Source organism: Vulpes vulpes, chromosome 1 (assembly GCF_048418805.1).
Source record: "Vulpes vulpes isolate BD-2025 chromosome 1, VulVul3, whole genome shotgun sequence".
In the NCBI taxonomy this organism is placed as follows: Eukaryota; Metazoa; Chordata; class Mammalia; order Carnivora; family Canidae; genus Vulpes; species Vulpes vulpes.
In genome coordinates this window covers 7903975-7922474 of record NC_132780.1, presented here as the reverse complement: position 1 = coordinate 7922474, position 18500 = coordinate 7903975, and the positions used below count along the sequence as shown (strand labels likewise).

General features: G+C 54.4%; 1 protein-coding gene across 3 annotated transcripts in view; it reads right to left on the bottom strand.

Moving 5' to 3' along the window:
* Positions 1 to 18500, bottom strand: part of SIPA1L3 (signal induced proliferation associated 1 like 3) — a 234407-nt gene continuing 215907 nt past the window's right edge. For all 3 annotated transcript variants that reach the window (XM_072751507.1, XM_072751505.1, XM_072751511.1), the window contains 6 exons: positions 13516 to 13681; positions 12622 to 12871; positions 10080 to 10223; positions 5414 to 5549; positions 3602 to 3683; positions 1 to 2274 (listed from right to left, as the gene is read on the bottom strand). In XM_072751507.1, the coding sequence (XP_072607608.1) occupies positions 2131 to 2274; positions 3602 to 3683; positions 5414 to 5549; positions 10080 to 10223; positions 12622 to 12871; positions 13516 to 13681 (922 nt within the window). In that variant the 3' untranslated portion in view covers positions 1 to 2130. The remainder of the gene's footprint in view (positions 2275 to 3601; positions 3684 to 5413; positions 5550 to 10079; positions 10224 to 12621; positions 12872 to 13515; positions 13682 to 18500) is intronic.

The window sequence follows — 18500 nt, the reverse complement described above, 5'->3', positions numbered from 1 at the left end:
TTTCTATGAAACATTTATTTCCTTTGAAACCTCCAGAAACATGCCAGAAAATTTCAAGACAGGGATAGGGGAAAAAAAAAAAAAAAGACAATGGAGAATAAAAAAAATCCAAACGAAACAAATCAACATATGAAAAAACCCCTATCTTCAAACCTTCAGATAGAACACCAACCTCAAATTAAATAGTTTTGCAGAGATCCTTAAAAAATAACAGAAAACAAAACCAAAAAATCATAATTTACACTTGTCAATGTACATGATTAGGTCCCCAAAAATGATTCGAATGATCTGAAGATGTGAGAACTTAAAAAGGGGGGGGGGCAGCCTCCAGGTTAGGGTCTGAAGGAAGGGCGCCCCGCGGTGGTCCTGGAGAACCCTTCCAGAGAGGGGGTGGGGAAGAGGGGCAGAGAGATCACAGTAGTTGGCCAGGGCTGAGGACCACGCAGGCCCCACTTTGCGGCCCTCCTCTCACTCCGCGGGTGAGGGACGGGCGATGGCAGGTCTGAGGGCTTCCTGCGGGACTGCAGTGCTGCTGGGGTCAGAGGTTGATGGCAGGGAGATAAGAGTGCCCTTTGCTCTTGCCCCTGCCAGCCCAGCCTGGCACCTTCCCGTCCAGCCTGGCACCTGAGTGCCTGTGTCCCGTGCGGTCCCCACAGCCCACTTCCCTGAGGTTTCTGGCCCCCAAGAGAAAGCGGTGGGGTCTCTGGACAAAGGCTGGGCCACCTGGTGCTGGCTTCCAGCCCAGAGAGTGCTGCTTGGAGCGGGGCTAGCTCCCCGCCGGCCTGCTGCCTCCCCAAATGGGAAAGCCCACCGGCCTGCCCACCCTGACTTTACCCCTCGGAGTCCTCCCACTGAGTCCCAGCCCATGGGGGGACACGCCTCGATCCTCAGCGTGAGGTTGGGGGGGGGGATCCACAGATTGTGGCCATACAAGCCTTGTTCTGGCGCAACTCTACATGAAAAAATAAATATATATATATATATCTTTTTTTTTTTTTAAAGGAAAAAAAGAAACTCTTGTTTCCTGGGTGAACAGCGTAGTACCACTCTGGCTTGGCTGACTGGCAAGCTCCCCCTTATTGCCTTTAGAGAAGCAGCGTCTAGTGGGGGCTCACAGCAAAGCACTCCCCGGGGAACACAGTGAGGGTGTCCGATGTCCGCTTGCTTGAGAAGGGAAACCACCACCAGAGAGGAGATGAAGGCTGTCTTCTGGCCAGCCCTGACCCGGGCCGTGGAGCCCCTCCTGGTGCCCGGGAGAGGCCCTGTCTGTGCGGTTGGAGCTGGTGGGGCTGGGAGAGGGGAGAGATGAGGCTTTGCCGCCTGGGGCCAGGGCAGGAGCTGGAAGGGGGGTGGCCCAGGCGCTGTGGCCTCTGGTGGTGAGGGGCTGATAGAAAAAAAGACTTGTATAAACGGTCCCGAGTGTGCAAATAGAGTTTCCCCTCAAAGATGCTGCCTCTGGATGCTGGGGTTTCCTCTCTCCATCCTGGGGTCTCAAGAAAAGAATTGAAACTCTAAGAAAGTGCTCCTGGCTGCTTTTTGGAAGAATAAGGTCGGAAGGGGTTAATGTTCGTGCTTTTCTGGAGCTAGTGCACCGGGAGTGAGAGCCCTGGCCCTTTCCACACAGGCCCTTCCCTCTCTAGGGGCCTGGGGGGAGCGCGGGCCAGTTTCACACTGGTTTTTCATGCAGGGGGCTTGGCCCCACAAGCCCAAACTCTGTTGTCCGCGGTGAAGAAACCTGGTTTGTGGACTCCTGGAGCTGCGGGGTTTGGAGATGCACTCCTGCCCTCCCTCTGCCTCTCTTACAGCTTCTGAGGGCTTGGTCCTCGGAAGAGGCTAGACGGGGCCGCCTGGGGCCTGGTGTGGGCGTGGTCCAGTTCCCAGGGACCAGAGATGGGCGGTTCCGAGGGGGGCCTGCGACCGCACCAGCTTGTGGGGCTGTAGGTCCCAGCAGACTGCAGCTCCCAGCCCGGTGAGGCCCACTGCCGGCCGGTGGCCACGTCCGCGAGGAGGGCAGTGGGGCCCTGGCTGGGTTGTCTTGGTCACACCTGCAACCGGCAGGCAGCGAGCTTTGGGGGCCGGAGAGCAGAAGCCCCCAGCTGGCCCGCGCAGGGGCTGGGGGGCTGCTCCGCGTCACAGCTCCTTCTTCTCCCTGCAGAAGATCTCCGCGAACTTGCGCAGCTGCTCGCTGGCGGCCTGTGACTCCTCCTGCAGGCGCTGGTTGTTCTGTCGCAGGCTGGCCACCTCGGACTGCAGCACGGCCTTGTCCTGCTTCTCCTGCGGGGCGGGGCCGGCGTCAGCGGGTGGGCCGGCCGAGGCCTCCTGAGCCAGCGGCCAGGGTTCAAATCCCAGCTCTGCTGCTCTGCAGCTAAGTGACGCTGGGCAAATGGCCTCATCTCTCTGGACCCGTTTCCTCAACTCTTTGAACACAGATCTCACTGTGATTCTCACCCCGTATTACCCTCATGGCCACCCAACTCAGGGACTGCTGTTATCCTCAGATTCCTGGGAGGCAACCGAGCCTCACACAGTGAGCGGGCGGCGGGATCAGAACCTGGACCCTAGGATTCTCGTGCTTGGCAGCTGCACATTTTATCCTGCCACCTTTTTGCCTTTTACCCAACAGTATATAAAGCAAGAAATAAAGGTCCTCTGCCCTTATTTCTTTCCTCCTCCTCCTTCCGGGAGAGAAGTACAATGGACGATTTAGAACGGTGCCTTCTAGATTAACCCTCTGACCCACAGATTTTTTTCTTAAAGCATGATGATGTTCTAGAAAATATTCTGTAGTTTGCTTAGTTTTTACCTGTTACTAGACTCCTACTACTAGACTGCTTTTCTATGTAGTAAATACACAGACTCCGGCTAATGTTTTAATTGGCTGCAGAATATTCCACCACACGGGTGTCCTGTCCTTTATATAACCGCTCTCCTGGGGCAGCCCAGCTGGCTCAGCAGTTTAGTGTCACCTTTGGTCCAGGGCCTGATCCTGGAGACCCGGGATCGAGTCCTACCTCAGGCTCCCTGCATCGAGCCTGCTTCTCCCTCTGCCTGTGTCTCTGCCTCTCTCTCTCTGAGTCTCACATGAATAAATAAATAAAATCTTTTAAAATAAACAAAAAACAAAAACCACTCTCCCGTGGAGGGACTGCTGCCCTGGTGCCAAGTTTTTATTGCCAACAGAGCAGCAGTGAACATCCCTGCTCACGGGTGTCTGTGCCCATGCTTGAAATTCTGGACAAATTCCCACCAGCCCACTTGCTGGATCAACAAGATACATGATCATATTTTTTTTTCTTTTTTTTTTTTTTTCATGATCATATTTTTAAAATAAACGTTGTCCAACTGCCCCCCGAAAAGACTGGGCCAATTTGTTCTTCCTCCAAGAACTCAGGAGAGTTTCCTCGATGTGCTCACCAAACTTTGGTATTGTCACTTTCTACTCTTTGCCTGTGGCTACATTCAAAGCTGGGCGGTCTCCTCTAAAATGCAAGGGGTGGGGCAGGGACGGGGGCTTCAGCCTCGCTGCCCCCCTGCCGCCCAAGTGTCTGGAAAGCGGAGCAGGGAGGCGCACACAAGAGGGCTGGCTGCCTGGTGGTCTTACCTTCTGGAGGTCGGTGTGCAGTTGCTTCAGCATCACCTCCAGCTGGTACACCTTGCCTGTCAGATCCAGGGGAGGCTCTTCGCTGCAAAGACAAGGGACAGGGTGAGACCCAAGGGCTCCCAGGACCCGGGGAGGGGTTCCAGACCCACAGCTGGGAGGAACACGAGGTCCAGAACCCTGTCGTCCCTGAAGTTCTGGGGAGTCCTTTCCTTGCTGGGTCCTGAGGGGTTCCTGGAGAAGAGGTGCTGGGGAATCCAGAAGCCAGTCCTGCTCCCTGCCATGCTCTACCCAGACAGCGTACCCCTCTGGATGTGGATGGGGCTTGTGGCAGCCTGTCGAAGGCTGTGTGTGTCTGTCCTGAAGTGTGCCTTGCCCCCAGGCATGGACCACGTGTGTGCTTTAGGGAGAAAACCTTCCCAGGTGTGAGCACCTCACATGGTGTGATACCAAGAACCTGCCCCACAGGCATCCAGGGAGCACCCGGCAAACCTGGGCACTGCGTCTGCAGAGGGCGACTGAACAGGATGGCCTGCCCCTTGGGGGATGGGGACAAAGATGCCGACAAAGATGATGACAGTGCACCGGTTCGGAGAGCCCGCCTTGCACTGTGCACAGTCTCAGTGTAACAAAGCTCCCGGCCCAACGTAGCCTGGGAGGTCACCGTGTCACTAGCCCCTGGACAGGGCAGCGAACCTGGCCTGTGGTCCTCCTCTAGCTCCGCAGCCCTGGATTGCCTGGCCCCTGCAGAGGACAGCTGCAGTCCCCCCAGCCCCTTGGGGAGGAGGCCCCCCCCCCCACTCCACAGGGCACTCTAGGGGGTCCAGGATTGGGGTGGGCTGCAGCAAGGGAGAGGGGGGAGGACTGGGCCTGCCTGCTTTCCCGTCCCAGTCCTGGATCCTGGGGACCCTGGGGACCCGCAGTTGCAGGTGGGAGAGGGTCCCCCGCTCAGGAGGCAGGGAATCCAGGAGCTGGCCCCGAGGCCACAATCCTGCCATTCCCACACCCTGCTGGGTCTTCCCCTCGCTGCAGCAGCACCACCTGCAACCACCTCATTGCTGTGATTACAGTCGGGCCACGTCTTTGGTGGAAGTTGAGTTCCAAAGCCAGTCAAAGAGAGGTGTGAAGGAGAATCAAGAAACCCCAGAAGAGTCAAACTTTCCCTCGAAAATCCCTTCGTTTGCCCATAAAGCACAGAGGGCCACTGCCATGTACATAAGCCTGCCTGGGGAGGTGTGCACAGGAGTGTGACGTGCACTTTTGAAGTTGACGGACATGCAAACGTGCCCTTTCCATTTGGTCTCCCACCTTTTAATCGTATTTTCTGCCAAGTGAGCACAGACCGGTTGCACTAAATGCGAGATGTCTGGCTCCACTTCCTCTTCCCTCGCCAGGAAGCCTCACAAGGAGACAGCTTGGGACTCAGTCCATGCTGGGTCCACAGGGAGCAGCTTGGGCCACCGCAGGGGAGGTGACCACGTACATAATTCAGGCACCGGTAGAGGAAACCCAGGAGTAGACGGAGGGGAGATGAAAGGCAGGGAGAAGCGGTGGGGGGTGCAACTGGGGGGGCACTACTTAGGTTGTAGTCATCGTACAGATTATATTGATTATGGTGTTGTCTCCATCCATGGGGGAGGGGCTAACCTGGACTCAGTCACCACTGGGTCCCAGTGTGTGGATTCCTCCAAAATCTGTCAGGGGACGGGAGTAGATGCCCATCCTGCTAATGCTGGGCATGCCTGCCGCCACGGGGGATCTGGGCTGTAGGGACTCAGGCTGCTGGGCCACCAGGTATTCCCAGACAGATCTTACCTCATGGTAGGGGTGGTCCTGGGGGTTGGGGGCCCCCTCTCCAGGCTCAGGTGGCTGTGGACCGGACTGTGTGCAGGTGGGATCTCTGGGCTCAGAGCTGGGTCGTTGAGGGAGAAGAGTGAAACAGCTCTTTGCACTGCCCAGGAGAGAGGAGAGAGATTTTTTTTTTTAAGATTTTATTTATTTATTCATGAGAGACACACACACAGAGAGGTAGAGACACAGGCAGAGGGAAAAGCAGGCTCCACACAGGGAGCCCGACATGGGACCTGATCCCGGGACTCCAGGATCACGCCCTGCTCCGAAGGCAGGTGCTAAACCACTGAGCCACCCAGGGATCCCTGAGAGAGAGAGAGAGAGAGAGAGAGAGAGAGAGAGAGAGAGATTTTTAAGAGAGAGAGGGAGAGGGAGGGCTGAGGGAGAGGGAGAGAGAGAATCTCAAGCAGAGCCCCACACGAGGCTCGATCTCACAAACCTGAGATCATGACCTGAGCCGAAATTAAGAGTCAGATGTTTAACCAACAGAGCCACTAGGGTGTCCCTAATACTTATTCTTTTTGGAAATATTTTTTATATGGACTGTTTCACACATGCCTGTGTGCAGGGAAAGGACCGTATGAGTCCTCATGAGCCTGTCACTGTTTCAACAACTGTCAACATACTCTGGTTTCCTCTTCTACATGCTCTTTGCTTTTTAAATTTCTATTTATTCTTTAAAGTCTCCTGATTGCTCCTCTCCTTTTTAACAACAGCTTACGGAAGTTTAGCTGACACACAACACTCTGCATGTTCTGAAAGCGTCCAGCTTGGCAGGATGTGGCACATTTGTCTATACTCTGTGCAACCATCACTGTGACAGGAGCATGGATGATCTGTCGCCCTCAAGTCCCTGTGCCCCTCAGTAACCTCACACAATTTCCTTTTTTTAAAAAATTTTTTATTTATTTATGATAGTCACAGAGAGAGAGAGAGAGAGAGAGAGGCAGAGACATAGGCAGAGGGAGAAGCAGGCTCCATGCACCGGGAGCCCGACGTGGGATTCGATCCCGGGTCTCCAGGATCGCGCCCTGGGCCAAACGCAGGCGCTAAACCACTGCACCACCCAGGGATCCCCAATTTCCTTAAGAAACTTTTTAGAGGTACCTGAGTGGCTCCCCGCACTGGCTCCCTGCTCAGCGGGGAGTCTGCTTCTCCCTCTGCCCCTCCCCCTGCTCATGCTCTTTCTGTCTGAACTAAAGAAATAAAATCTTTTTTTTTTTTTTTTTTAAGAAATAAAATCTTAAAACAAAACTTATTCTGAAGTAGTTTCAGATCTTCAGAAGAGTTGCAAAGATGCCGGAGAACTCTGGCATCCCCTTCCCCCAGGCTCCTCCGATGTTAACGTCTCACAGATCCAGGGTACGGTGACGAAAACACCAGTTTCTATCAGCCACACTGCACACGCGATCTGATTTCACTCATTTTCCTATCTTTTTCGGTCCTAGGACCTACTGCAGGATTACACACTGTGTTCAGTGACCACACCTCCTGGCCCTCCTCTGACCTGTGACAGTTTCTACTCAGGGTTCGAGTTTCAGGACTTGTACACTTTTCAGGTGTACTGGTCAGGTTTGGTGGAACGTCCCTCAGTTTGGGTTTGTTTAATGTTCTGACAGAGTTAGGGGCAGAAAACTGGAGAAGTGGTGTGTCTGACTCACTGCATCATACCAGAGGTCTGCAATGTTGATGTATCTTTTAAAAATATATATTTTATTTACTTATTTGAGAGAGAGAGAGAGAGAGAGAGAGAGAGAGAGAGAATGAGCAGGAGGAGGGGGTAGAGGCAGAGGGAGAAGCAGGCTCTTCTATGAGCATGGAGCCCTATGGGGGCTCAATCCCAGGACCCCAGGGTAATGACCTGAGCTGAAGACAGACGCTTAACTGACTGAGCCACCCAGGCACCCCAGGGGTTGATGTGTCCTGTTACCGGCAATGGGGACCTTGATCCCCTGGATAAGACACTGGCCACCAGCCTCCTCCATTGTGAAGTCACTACTGTTCCCTTCCAACACTCACTCTGTTGGGAGTGAGAGGCTGAGTCCAACCCACTCTCAGAGAGGGGAATTAAGCTCCACCTCCTGGAGGGACAGGGATAAAAGAACTTGTGGACTGAGCAATCATAAATATTTTGGGGTAGATACTTTGAGGCTATATAAACACCTTGCTTCTGCTTAAAGTCTCCCCACTAATTTTAGCAACCATCAATCACTACTGTTATTCTAATGATGACTCCGTATCTTTCTCATTCCTTCTAGATTAACTGGAATCCTCTTATAAGGAAGAGCTGTCATATAGCCATCCTTTGTTTATTCACTTGTCTACTTATAGGAGTATGGACTCATGGACATTTATTCTATTCTTGGGGTTAGAATCCAATACTACTATTATTTAGTTGTTTGACTGTTACAACTTTGGCCATTGAGAGCTCTTCTGGATGGCTCCTGTGTCCCCCTGACATGCCCTATTCCCTGCGTGCCTCCTATCTAAAGCATTTCCTTACTTTCTAGCACTACAAGATGTGATCCCTTTTGCTTTTTTTTTTCCTGGAATATTTTGAAATAAACCCCAGGTATCTTTCTATTTCCCTCATAGAAGCTTCCCTCACCAAAGCTACCACGCCATGAATACACCTGCTGAAATTCATAATTCCTTTAGTCTTTTTTCCATTTGTTTGAATTACACAGGATAACCCATATAGATCTTCACTGAAACAAACAAGCCAAGCTCCCAGTGAGCTGAGACCAGCCTGACTCCATCCCACTGCCGCCCCTCTCCGTGCTCTGCAGGGAAGTCACTGCCACTGTGGTACTGGTGGATTTCCTTCCAGGCCTTTCTGCTGCACCGTCCCACATCACCCATTACCTAATCTTCTCTGTTGTTGCTGTGGTTCATTTATTAATTTCATAAATGAGAAGGAGAAAGCTCCCTGGGGGACTCTGATGTGCGGCCTGGGTGGAGAACCAGGGCAGCTAGCCTGCTCCCCAAGCTTTCTCACGTGTGGTGCTGATTCCTCAGGCATGGGGGTGCGGTAGGGTGGGAGTGGAGTAGGGGGGCTAAATGGAGTGGCTATGGGGGATGTGGCTCTGGCTGCCCCAGCCCCTCCCAGAAGCCCACTACTGGGGTCGGTATCTAGACAGCTCTGCCTTCTAAAGACAATACTACAGTTGCTGGTGGCATCTGGGTCTTCGGGGAGTGGCTTGGAGCCTCCCAGCTGCTTCCCACAGAACCCATGGTCTTGGCCCTGGGAGGCCCGGACACCGGTGAGGAGAGAGGAGGTGGCCCCGTTGCCTGGCTCCCGGCATTCCTCCTGGGATATGCCCGCACACCCCTTTATACCCCCATCACATAAAAAGCCAGCTGCTCAGGGAACCCAGACAGTGAGGGCCCCTGAAGGCACCTGTGAGACTCCCTGGGGCCCCTGTGGAGATCTGGAGAGGACAGGTGATAAATGCCCTCGGATTCTCTTCCTGGATCCTGACTCTGGAGTCAAAACTCGAATGTCCTCAGGGATGTGCAGGTGCTATAGATGGTGACATTCATTTTTAAGTGCAGCCAAGTCTATGTAAATCCATTAATGCTACGATCACCTTGCTGTAGGAGCTACTATCTCGGCTTTACAGATGAGCAAACTGAGGCAGCAGAGGCCAACCACTCGTCACAGAGCTCATCAGATAATGAGGGACGGCTAGCACTCTCTGCCATTTCCTGCAGGAAGCCCTCCCTGATACCCCGCAGTCTGGATTAGGCACCCGCTCTGGGCTCCCTCAGCCCTGATCACTCAAGGCCACTGCTGTCTAGTGATGAGTCTCTTTCCTCCACTGGCCTTGGAGGGCAGGACCCGGGGCCATCTCAGTCACTATTGGGAGCCCAGCATGGCTCAGAGCAGGATCCCTCATGATCTGTTTTCCCTTTTTCCATAAGAACAAATCCCAAATGTTTGTTGGGCATGTGGCCTCACTTCCCAGCCTGTCCTGAAGCTATCAGGTATGGCTGTGTGCAATGCCCTGGACTCTGGGGAAATAAATATAGGGGGTAGTGTCAGGCTTGGGCATATGTCCTCTGTCCTGCTGCTCAGAGCTGGACACGATGGCCTGACCTCCAGGAGCCATCTGGGAGCATGAGGGCGAGGCCTCCCCAGATAAGCCAGACCAAGGAGCCTGCACCCTGATGCATCTGTGCAAGTGCCACCCCTGCCCCAGACCACCCGCCCCAGGAATTTTGACCCGCATAAAACCTTGCATGTTGGAAGTCAATGTTAATTTGGGTTTTCAGCCACTGGCAGCCAAAGCAAATCTAAATACGATTTGGATTATCACATGTTTGCTCAGCGATATAGTAGAAGGTACTGTCTGGTAAGGGCTTGTTCTGTGCCTGATGTGTTTTACACACAATGTTTTCACCTAATCCTCACTGCAGCCCCAGGCATGTGCCTGTTGTGTAGATCAACAGACCAATACACTTGCCCTGGACTGCACAGCGAGCAAGAGACAGGGCAGGATGTGAACCCTGACCCCTCTAACTCTGGATCCCGAGTCTGTCCCACTGCGAAGCCCCAAGTTCTTCCGCTGAGCCTTCTTGGACAGAGCAGGGGGTAGGGATTGGGCCAGGTTGGGTGGAAGGTGCCTACCTTCGTAGGCCTTGGCCGCGTTCACCAGGCTGGACCACTCAAGGCCAGCAGCTGTGTCAGGCAGTGGCATCATCCCGGGGTCAAGGCGTCGCAGCGGCCGTTCCCGGCCATCGGCCAGCGAGAGCTCCGAGGTGGAGATGGTGGCTGGTGGGGAAGAGGAGATGGGAGATGGGGGGAGAATGAGAACGTGAAAGGAACAAAGATATTAATCCTTTGTTTTACTTTCTGTATGGTTTACGTAATGCTTCTAAGTGTTATAACACATACAATTAAGTAAGTACGTTACAATCATCAGAAGATGACAAACACCAGCAGGTCAAGGGGAGTGTCAGGTGTTTACGTGGGTGGGAATGGGGTGAGAGGGACAGAGTGGCGGGAGGTGAAGTCAGAAGTGCGGGCTGGACTGTGGGGGCCTCGCAGGTCAGGAGGACGTTGTCTTTTACTCCAAGTGGAATGGAGCCACAGGCTCTGAGCAGCCAGGGACATGACCTGATGCGGGTGCTCACAGGCTCCCTCTGGCTGCGAGCGGAGGTTGGACCCCATAGGGGTGGGGAGCAGGAAGGGAGGGAGGTGGTGAGGAGGCTGCTGGGGTCCAGGAGGGAGAGGAGAGTGGACAAGACTGGGTGAGGCCTCAGGGGCGGGGGCAGCGGGGAGGAACAAGTGGCAGCTCCTGAAATCATTCTGTTTGTGCCACCAAATGTACTTCCTGAAGAGGGGATGGGAGCGTGGGCCAAAGAGAAGGGTGCAGGGTGACCAGGATTCTGAAGCTGGCCCTGAGATGGGCTGGCCCTGGGGTGGGCCAGAAGTTTGTTTCTGGAGGTGCGGCATGGAGGCGGAAGGGCCAGGCTGCAGATATAAACCAGGGTCGTCAGCGTGTAGTTAGGGTCTGGGTGTGGCAGGGTCGCTGCAAGGAGACCTGCTGGGTCCCTGTATGGAAGGCCGGGCAGAGAAAGATGCCCCTGGAGTCTCTGGTGTTGGGAGCGCCAGCACCAGCAGCTGCATCATTTGCCGCAGCCAACGGCTGGGCTGAGTCCCATGTGCCGGGCGGAGGCCCCGGGCCTCAGCTTGCTGATACCTCATAGCTGCCAAAGGGGAGGGGACAGAGGACAGCAAAGAAGTACAGAGGTCAGGGGGTGACTCAGGCAGGCAGAGCAGGGCCCAACCACGCTGGGTACAGCACTGGGACCATCTCCCAGCCTCACCTCCTCCTAGTAGTGGGAGGGAGGTGCTCCTACGAACCCCCGTGTTGTGGAGGGGGAAACCGAGGCTCAGAGAGAGATGCCTGGCTCGCAATGACACTCGTTGGCAGTGACACTTGTCTTTGAACTGCATGGTCAGCCGCTGACCCTGCTCTAAGCCCAACCCCGCGAGGCTTTGGGGTTTAGTAGGTCCCTGTTAACACTCTGTTCTAACCCCGCTCTCCCGGCCTGGGGCACAAGCCTGACTCACGGCAGATTAAAATGCTTGCTCCAGACCGAAGAATATAACAAAATAACAAACAGCCAGCGCTTCTCAGTGCTTACTGTGCATCAGGGATTGTGCTAAGCGTTTTCCACGTATTAACACGTCTGAGTCTCAGTTTAATGCAGTGAGGGATACGTTTGCCTTGAGCTGAGATGGGGGCGGAGTAGAACCTGGCTCTGGGGGAGGCTCCCCTCAGTGACCCAGACATGGCCTTCTGCTGGAACCCCTGGGGTAGACTCTGAAGTCACACCCTGTCTGTGTCGGAGGGAGCTGTGCAGGTGCTGCCTGTCGCACACCGCACCCGGGCAGGCCCCGCAGCCCCTGGATTCAGGCCGGCGTTCTGCAGTGATCATGATGTCAGGTGGGGCAGGGAAGGCAGGTAAGTAAACAGCCCCAGGCCCGTTTGGGTTGGGTTTTGCTGCTGTGAGCTTGGCCCAAACTTCTCAATCACCTCTCAGTTTGGGAAGCTTTGGGGTTGTGAATAAGGGATCGGAGGAGGATGGATTCAAGGCAGGCCCACCCCAGCTGGCGCCCAGGTTTTGACAGGGACCATGTGCACTGGGGCCCCCTTCGTGGGGGACGCGCGGTAAACAGTCGCTGGATGAATACAAGGATGGATGAGTCACACCCTACACCTCCTCCCTCCAACAAGAGTTGGCAGACTTGGGGGGGAATCAGGTAAGTAAATAAACATTCACGGAACCATCTGCTTGGTGCTGGAACAGGGAGCTGGGGGAGCAGCTAATGTAAAGCCCGATCCCCAGGGCCCTCCTGTCTGCAGCCTCGGGGGCTGACACCCTCCCTCTGGCCTCAGGTGACTCTAATCTTCGGGCAGTCCAGACTTCCAGCTAGGTGACCCCCCAGGAGACCCCCCATCCTCGCCTAACAATCCCCAGCTCTGTGGGTGGCACCCAGTGCCTAACCATCAGGACTCTCCCGAAGCTCCCATGCGCCCCAGCTCCTCACTTCGGCCGACACCAACACTGATGACTTCCAGTGTACACCATCCCCCGGCCCCTGCTTGCTTCCCAAGGCTGGGAAACCCCCCCCCACTGGCCCCAGGGTGCCCCAGGCTCACATTTCTTCTCTGGGAAGCCGTTGCTGCCAGTTGTGGGGACAGTGCTGGGGCTGCTGCCGCCCGGCGGGTGGGGGTGCTGGTGCTGGCGTCGGGCGGGCAGTGTGCTGGAGGGGAAGGCGCAGGTGCTGGTGAAGAGCACGTCACTGGGCAGGCCCGGCTCCAGGCTGGTGGGGTTGGCGAAGCTGGGTTCCCGCCGCCCGCTGCACAGACTCTCATCTGACAGCGTCCGCTGCAGGCTCTTCTGTGGTGACTGAGGAGGAGATAGGGACCGTCATGGGGCGTGGTCGTGGCCTGGCTCACTGTCACCGTCCTCATTCCCCTGGGGATCCCTCCTCCCCTCCCCGCACCACCTGCCTCTGAGAGGCCAGTGCCCCCCTCCTGCACCGGGTCAGGTCAGGGAAGGTGGTGTGACCTAAGTGCAACTTAGGGGAGCCAGTCATTGATGAGGACCACTGCGGACAGCTCGGTCCCACAGGAGAGTGCAGCAGACTAAGGGAGCCTGAATTCCCCCCTGGGAACCCTCGCCTCCACTCTCGGTCCCTGAGGGTTGGGTGGGCGGAGGCTGCTTCCACTCAGGCTCCGCTCGGGTCATGAGAGCCAGTAAGAGCATCCCTTTCCAGTGGCTCGAGCTGCCCTAGTGCGGACGGGCTTTCCCACGTGCCTGCTCAGGCTGCCTTATGCTGTGATTTGGTCCCTGACTAATGTGACTACCTGACTCCTGGCTATGAAGCTACATACACCCAAATGGGGCTGGCAGGTGCCACAGATAGAGGCCACTGGCAGGAGAGGCCAGAGTGACCTCAGGGAGCTCTGTCCTCCTCCCTTGCCCTCCCACAACCACCTGGCCCGCCTGATTCTGACTGTGTGGGTGCGGCGAAGGCGGCCTCTACGTACTCCCGCATCTCTCTCCTGCTCAGGCGCCAGGTTGTCCATGATGATGAGTTTCTTCAGGTCGTCCTCGATGGTGGATTTGTAGTTCTTCCGTGGGGAGCGGAGGTCTCGGAGGGATGCCCTCAACCGCGGCTGCCCGAAGACGTTTTTCGTACTCGTGTCCACCTGCCTGGAGTGAGAAGATGAGGGTCAGAGGGGCCCTGGGGAGGCTCTAGCTGCTTCTCAAAGCTGTCCTGCCTCAGGAAGGCAGGCCGCCACCGCGGAAGGGACCGCAGCCTTCTCCACTCCACCTGCTGGAAGTAAGCAGCAAGAGGGGCCACGTCTATTCTCTCCTCAGACTAGTCCCACAAGACTTCCTGCGACCTGCCTGGGACCAAGCCTGTTCCAGGCAGAGGACACACAGCAGTGAACATGGAGCTGACCCCCAGTTACGGAGATCCACAGCGAATAAATGACCAGAAAGAGAGATCCCATAATGTGAGGCAGAGAGGGGGTCTGAAGAAAGATAAAGCCAGGTAATCGAGTAGGGATTGGTGGGGATGGGACATGGCTCTTCCGGGGGGTGACAGCTGAGGGAGCCCGCAGGGTACAAGAGCACTCCAGGAAGAGGGAAGCAAGTGCTGGGCTGTGAGGGGGTCAAGCCCGGTGACAGAGGCATGGAGGAGGCCCACAGGTTGGTGAGGTGAGTGAGGGGACGAGTGGTCCAAGGTGAGGTCTGGGAGGGGATGGGACAGGAACTCATGAGCCATGGAGGGGACTTGGGCCTGCTTCTGGGAAGGAAGCCTCTGAGATTCTGAGCTGGTGGGTGGGAGGTCCTGATTTGCATCCTGGAAGGATCACTGATGGCTGGACATAAAAGTGGCCCTCAGTGGGGCCAAGAGCAGAAGGGAGATGATGAGCAAGTTCCTGCAGTGTTCAGGTGGATGAGGGTGACTAGGGCTTCCAGCCACGGAAGAGGGATGGGGTCTCAGGGTGTCTCACAGAGGACCCATCTCCTGGGAACCAGGTCTCCACAGGTGAATGCTGGGCCGCAGACAGCAGACCTCTGGCCAAGTGCTCCAGAGTCTGTCATCAGGTGTCCCTAACTTTCGTTTCTTCATCTGTGACATGTGGGAAAGAGAGTTCACGAATCACGGGGTGGCTGGGAAGATCTAGAGACGAGGCACCTAAACCCTGGCCAGGGCCCTGGAGCCCCTTCACCACCCCCATTTTTCCACTGGGGCTCCCATTTCAGAAACTGGCCTGTAGGCCAGGTCACTTGGATCACCATCTTCGATGCTGACCCCATGCTGCCTTCCAGAACACTCTGGCATCTAAAAGCCATCCTGGCACAGCCTAGGGTTAAAAGCAGGAGTGGTGGCGGTGGACAGGCCTGAGTCTCTCTGCTCCTGCTGTGGGACTGCAGGCATGTGGCACCACTTCTCCGATCCCCTGGAGAACATGCTGACCTCACAGCACTACAGGGATGGCTGCAGTGGCACCTCGGTGGCACCTCACAGAGCAAGCACTTGGGTAACGAGGGCTGGCCCTGAGCTGCCCACACTCCTCGGCTGCTCCCCTACCCCTCTGCTGGCTCCGCAGGCCATCACAGCTCCCTACCCCCAGCTCCCTGGCCCTCTCCTGGGAGGGACTCCGTGTCCTCCACTCCTGGGACTTGCCCTGAGGCCTCCTCTGGCCTTTGGATTCTGGCTCAGCCTTTAGGCTCAGATCTTACTTCCCTGGTGAAAACTGGGTCCTTGACCTGAGGTGTCCCAGGAGAGAAATAATGACAGCTAATAGCGCTACCCGTGTACCAGGCCCTGTCCACCATCCCGAGGGCTCCGTGTATGCTAACTCATTCAATCCGCACAGCAGCCTCAATTACTATCACCCCCACATTACAGACAGGAGACTGAGATGCAAGGTGACTAAAGGAACAGTTGTCCAAGGTCACATAGCCTGTGTGAGTGGAGGAGTCAGGATTCCAGCCGAGACCACCAGGCTGCAGAGCCTACAGGTGTCACCTTTGTACTTGACTGCTGTGTTTCTAGCACAGACATGGCCTAAAAAAGATGTACAGTGAGGGGGCTGGAGGGCTTGGTTGGTTAAGCGTCTGACTCCTGACTTCAGCTCAGGTCATGATCTTTGGGGGCACGGGATCGAGCCCCATGTCAGGCTCTGCACTCAGTGTGGAGTCTGCTTGAGATTCTCTCTCTCCCTCTGCCTCTACACACCCCAGCAACCCCAAATTAATAAAATCTTTAAAAAAGCAGGCTCCATCCAGGCAGGGAGCCTGATGTGGGACTCCATCCGGGGACCCCAGGATCACGCCCTGAGCTGAAGGCAGATGCTCAACCGCTGAGCCACCCAGTCATCCCAGTAATATTCTTTTAAAGGCAGGAAAAAAGTTCTGGGGAAATTATGAACAATGGTAAATGAAATCTGGGAAGTCAGGTGTCTTTTTAGGAGGTAGAAAAACAAGGACTTTCACTTTTTACCTGATACCCTTCTGGACTATCTCATTTTACCATAAGCACATGCCAGAATAATAGTCATTTCAAAAACAGGTGACACCTGGAATGCATCATTTTGTAACTCAAGAAAGAAAAAGTCTTTGGACCCAGGAAGAAAGATGTCTCGGGCTCCTGAGCATTTTAAAGTTTGCATCTTTCTCATTTTCTCAGCTGCCACCTTGGGGTTTTAACAAAAGGAGCAAGAGAGTGCGGCAAGTTTTTCCCTGTGGTCGTATTCTTCCCCAAATTAGAATTCCAGGTCTAGGGTAATTCTGGCTCCATTACAGTGTTCTCTGAAGTGTGTTCTCCGGGCAAATGAAAGAGCTTTAGAGCCAAAAGAAAGAAATACACAGAGAAACAGAGGAAGAGGGCTCACCCCTCCCCCTTCCAAAGGGAATTCACAGTTTTCCAGAATCTCCTGCAAGGAGGGGGGTGGGGTATGTGACTCAGTGCTCCCTGGAGAGGGAGCAGGCCAGGGCTTCAGCCTGTCTATGGCAAGAAAGGGACACTGTTCATGAGGCTGTCCCTCTGGGAGGGGCGCAGAGCCACCCACAGAACACTATGGAACATGTACGCTTTTGGCCCTAGGGGCTCTACTTCTGGGACGGTGTCCCTTAGGGAGGCCCACGTGAACCTAGGTGTGCCAAGGATATGAGGACGCTTCTTGGGGTCCTGTGAAGCAAACACAGAACTGGCCAGCAGGGGAAGGGAGAGGCCCCACAGAATAATGCCATCTAGCTATGAAAGAGAAGTGGAGCTGATTCACATAACACAGAAAGAGGTTGTCCCAGGTATGTCGGAGGAATGAAGGAAGTGGTAGGTACAGTGTGAAATCATTTTCAGAAAACAAAGCTTACACATTGCTTAGTTTGATATATTAAAATTTACCAAACTCTCAGCTCCAAAAGATGGGCAGGTGGGGGGGATTCATTTTCTAAAAGTGTACCCTCACCACAAGCCCATGAAATCCTTGACAATCTGCTCTGCCTCCGCCCTCATCCCCTTCCATGGAGGCCTCTCAATGTTCCATTAGCATGCCAGGCATATTCCTGCCCCAGGGCCTTTGCACAGGCTGTTCTGGCTGCCTAGAGTTGCCCTTCCCAGCATTCCCCATGAATGACAGCTTCTCATCTATCCAGCTTATTCAGAGAGGCCTCCCCTGACCACTCAACCTTCTGGTGTTCCCTTCCAGCCCAGGTGTGCGTGATCACACAATCCTGTATGTTGCTTCGCTGTGTTCATCTCCTGGTGGTTTGTCATGGGCACTGTGTGTGTGTGGTCCCACTCCCAACTCATCTGCAGCCTTCTGCATTCTGTTGTGTTGGGAATAGGGCTTGCCACATTGCAAGCACTCAGCAGTAGCTGTTCCATGTGAGTCACATGGAACCAACCTTCCAACCAACTGACCAACCAACCCACCTGCTTCTCTACCTATTTCCTTCCTTTCAACCTTCTTCTATTCTTCTTCTTCTTTTTTAATTTATCTAAGTAATCGCTTGAACTCATGACCCTGAGATCGAGTTGCATCCTCTTCTAATGGAGCCAGCCATGCCCCCTCCTCCTTCCTTTAAAACAAGTTTAAATAACTTTTATAAAAGAGGAAAAAGTACAGAGATATTGTAAAAAGTTAAGCCAAAAGAACACAAGTATTTCTTCCTTGCTCTGTTTAATTTTGTGTTCATTTGCTAAAATTGCCTTCTCAGTTCCTAGGTCCTCCAGGACTCTAATGGGGGCATTCCTGATTCTGCAGTGGAAGGCTGGCTCACCAGAAGAAACCATGCTACAGTCCGTCTGTCCCCCCCACCCTCCCGGCTGCAACCTTCACCTCCACACACATCTCATCTGCTGTAGGTCCCGTTGGCCTGATGCTATCTGTGTGCTGCTGTGAGGCGTCTAAATGGGGAAAGCACGACGGAATTCAGTTCGGAGTCAACTCGATCATTTTTGCTCTTACTCTCTTTCTCCTGGGAGAATTTTCCAATGTCATTTCTAAACTGCAAATTCCAAGCAGTAATTTAAAATAGCATTAATTCCAGGTTAACAAAACCAACCAGACTGGGCTTGTACATTCTGATCTTTTCCCTTTTTCTCAAGATCTCTGGTCTTCATGATTGTTGAAACCTGATGACCCCCAAGGACAAAACAGACTACTCTTGACTGTTCAAAAGGAAGCGATCACCTCCTCTGTGCTAACACGGAATGGTCACCAAGATATGAAGGGGAAAAAGCAGGTGCAAAAAAGCAGAGGTGCAGAGACGGCACCACATTTGCAGATGAAGAGGGGTGGCGGGGAAGAAGCATATGCAGTCACCTGTGCTTCGTCATGGCTGGGACGTTTCGGGCAGGAAGCAGAAGAAATGAAGCCATGGTTGCGTCTGGGGAGGGGGCCTGAACGGCTGGGGGCCGGGAAGGGAGAGGCTGGGTTTGCACTGCCAACCCTTTGGTACTAGTCTGGTTTTTATGCTGGGCTTGGTGTACCCTTCGTGATACAGATAA